The 3321-nt window shown below is 32.3% G+C and overlaps 1 protein-coding gene across 1 annotated transcript; it reads left to right on the plus strand.

The window, feature by feature from the left end:
• Window positions 1–459: 459 nt before the first annotated feature.
• LOC149373574 (uncharacterized) lies at window positions 460–3052 on the plus strand. The gene is made up of 5 exons (XM_089596907.1): window positions 460–505; window positions 589–841; window positions 933–1054; window positions 2616–2888; window positions 2960–3052. Exons 1-5 carry the CDS (start codon window positions 503–505, stop codon window positions 3050–3052), a joined length of 744 nt encoding a protein of 247 aa, XP_089453033.1. The 5' UTR covers window positions 460–502.
• Window positions 3053–3321: the final 269 nt, after the last annotated feature.

Below are 3321 nucleotides of genomic sequence, written 5' to 3' on the forward strand. Positions count from 1 at the left end.
AATATCGGTGAGATTCACGGCTGGTTCCAAAAAATGTCCCTCCCGGGCCTCAGCTTTAGTTGGCAACTATTGGCTATATACTTATACTTTCGCAAGTTCTGATTCGCTCTTGAGCCTTTATCTTGATTCAAAGACAAATTACAATTTCCAATACCTCGATAAGCATTGTTAAAAATGTCAAATTAAAGTAAAAAGTTACTTTACCTACTTACGTGTATCTTTATTATCCAAAACAAACACACATCGTAATATTTTACTAGTGAATGTTTATTTAACTTATGGTTTCGTTATCATAGCGGAATATTTTTTGTAATCACGATATCTGGAGGGCGTAAGTTCCACATTATCCATACATACTTAAATACAGGATTGTACTTATACCAGATTAATTCCTATTCTACTATAATACAAAAAAAAATTTGTATAGTGCTGCCTGGTGAAAGTAGTACAGAGAACTTTGTTTGCTGTCAGTTAGCGTTTCTATTTCTCAACAGATAGTGAAATGGTACTTGCTTCAAAATTTCATTTCACTGGAATGTTTGTTACGACAATACGCTTTATTATATAATACTGATTTTTATAAAATAGTGTAGTACAGCAATGGTTTTACCAACGTGGGCTTGTGTACGATTCATCGATGACAAATATAAGGACTATGCAGTTTGTCTTGCAGATGTATTTGATAGCAAAAAAAACGAAATGTGCATAGCACCACAAGATCTAGAAGACTTTGATTCACACCATAAATATTATGTTTATTGGAGGGTCTGTACAGAAAAGCAATGTTTGAAAACTTCAAGATGCTGCTCTTTATACAAAGCTTATATTATAAGTTTGGGTGGTAAGAATATTCATATTAAACATAATTTTTTTCATACCTACAACTAATTATATTTCACCACATGTGTACAGCTCAATATTTTATATTCTAGAATCAGAAACAGAGGCAAAAGAGAGAGCTAACAATAAATCTAAGAGACTAAAATTTGACAAAAATATGACTACCGACTCAACTGATACTTCTCTAAATGAAGAAGAGATACCTGGCAAAAGAGTAAGTCGACCTCTTAACTATTTCAAGTAATAGTAAGTTTTTAACTAATTCATTTGAATTTCTTTGGTATATGTTTTTTCGCGTATGAAATTTAAAACATTAAAAAATCTCAGATATTTTATAACGTTTTTTGGTAGTTGTCAATAAAGTTTTAATTTACATCTGAAAATATCAATGTTAACAGAAAGTAAAAAAGGCTATGCAATGCATCGATTTAGTGTAAGCGTGTGTGCGTATCCACGAATAAATGTTTGTTTCCATTAGAGTGTCATTTGTCCTTTTTTTTGTGGCACTTAAAACTTTAGACAGGTAAGGAACTAAGATAGAAAAGGATAGGGGTATCTAACAGCCACTCTACGTCCTCCCAGGATATGTTCTACCTGTGGAGCAAGGTGACTCAAAAAAACTGCTGCAGGAGAAATGCTAGTAAATCTCCCCTGGAGTATCTTGGTATATTATGATTTGTACTCGAAAACCTCCTCTGTGAGCTTTAACTTTTATCCACAATGTAACATGATACGGTGAGCGAGGTCGCTGACGTCAAAGAGCCTTCTTTCGCAGATATTAAAATTCACCTCCTTCTGAAATGACTATTGGTACTTCCTCTGAGTACAAATCAAAGAGGGTATGAATGGGCGTGTGCTTGTAGTGCTTGAACCTCCTGTTTTGGTGTCATCATTTGTGAGAAACTATTCATAATCGGTATTATATATTTGTGCTAACCGTTAACATGCTATTTTTTAACTTAAACAAGCGTCTGCAAACTCCTAAATGACTCATGCCAAAAAATCCTATAAGATATCTTGTATTTTAATAGGATTTCTTACAGGATTTTTTATAAGATTTTTTATAGGAAATTTTGCCAACTATGGACTGAGATTCAGTATAACAACCTCTAACAAAATGATGTTAACGAAACAAAAACTTATATTAATATTAAGTAAACTGTTAGGTTGATGGAGAAGTAAACAGGTAATGTGTGTAACAATGTTATGGATCATTATCTCAGTCATCAATCCATGTTAAGATTAAAGAAAAAAAAATTTTTATTTTAGTAGTTTCAAATATTCTGGGTCTATCTCTGGTATAAAAAACCACGCTAGTGAACCATACGGAATATCAACATGATGGTAGACGTTGTAATTATACTCCGTTTTTAAACCATTTTTCGTTTCAAATAACTACATACTTCTAAATCCAAATGAATTCTCAAAAAGCATGTAATTTCCTTTCACCCTTTTTTATTGAAAAAGTTTATTGACCGTTAAAAAATTATTTCAGATCATACTTGCGTGACAGTTGGTATTTAGAAAAGCTTCCCTTTTTAAAAAATAACAACATGGGTTCTAAAAAATCTCATAGTAACAAAACCATACAGCAATGTGTGTCAAAAAAAATATATTTAAATGAAGTAAATCACTTTGTTTTCATGTGTGATTTTCTGACTGGTTTTTTTTTAAATAGAGTATGACTTGAAATTAATGTTTAATTATAATGATATTATGAACTATAAAATTGTTTGCCATGTCATCTGGTACAAATTAAGTTTTTTCCTTTTTAGCAAAAGAAAAGAAAAGAGTACCAAGCCGAGGCAAAATTTGACAATAGTGAGAACATTAAACAAAAGTATAGATTGAAACAAATCTTATCAACTAGAAAGTCACTAGCCTTGATTGATAAACCAGTAACAAACAGCAGGGTTTCTCTACCTTTATCAAGCCAATCGTTGACACTTGTAAGGAGCACAAATCGTACTAATAATAAAACGCAGAAAAATGCTGTGGCAGTAAAGAAAAATCTTTTCACTGAAAAATTCCCAATAGCGTATGTGCAGGTAAATATGAATATCATTCTGTTTGAACTCATACATAAGTTGTATGTGATTATAATCTAATTACTACGAAGTCGGTGAGAGAAAGTTTATTGGGAATATGCCTGCGCCACTTGAAACGGCGAGATATTCGTACGACTACTAGAGGAAATATAGTTCAGGTCTAATGGGAGAAATGAAGTTTCTATTTTTTTTTCAAGATGGAAAAAGTGTTAAACACAAAAAGTTCATGGAGTTCATATTTTTAACATTATGAGAGTTAGGTTAATTTTTTTTTTTTTTTATGTAAGGGAGCAGTCTTGGCTCAATGGTAAGCATGCTTGTTACTGATACAACGCTGTTGTAGGGGTCAGGGGTTCGATTCCCGGTGAATGCAGTTTTTTTTAAAACTGTTTTCAACGAAAAAAATTCCTATGCAACTCCGGCTATTTCGGGG

This window comes from Copidosoma floridanum, unplaced genomic scaffold (assembly GCF_036245765.1).
Source record: "Copidosoma floridanum isolate Cflo_tuat_1 unplaced genomic scaffold, Cflo_Japanese_pri ptg000030l, whole genome shotgun sequence".
Classification (NCBI taxonomy): domain Eukaryota; kingdom Metazoa; phylum Arthropoda; class Insecta; order Hymenoptera; family Encyrtidae; genus Copidosoma; species Copidosoma floridanum.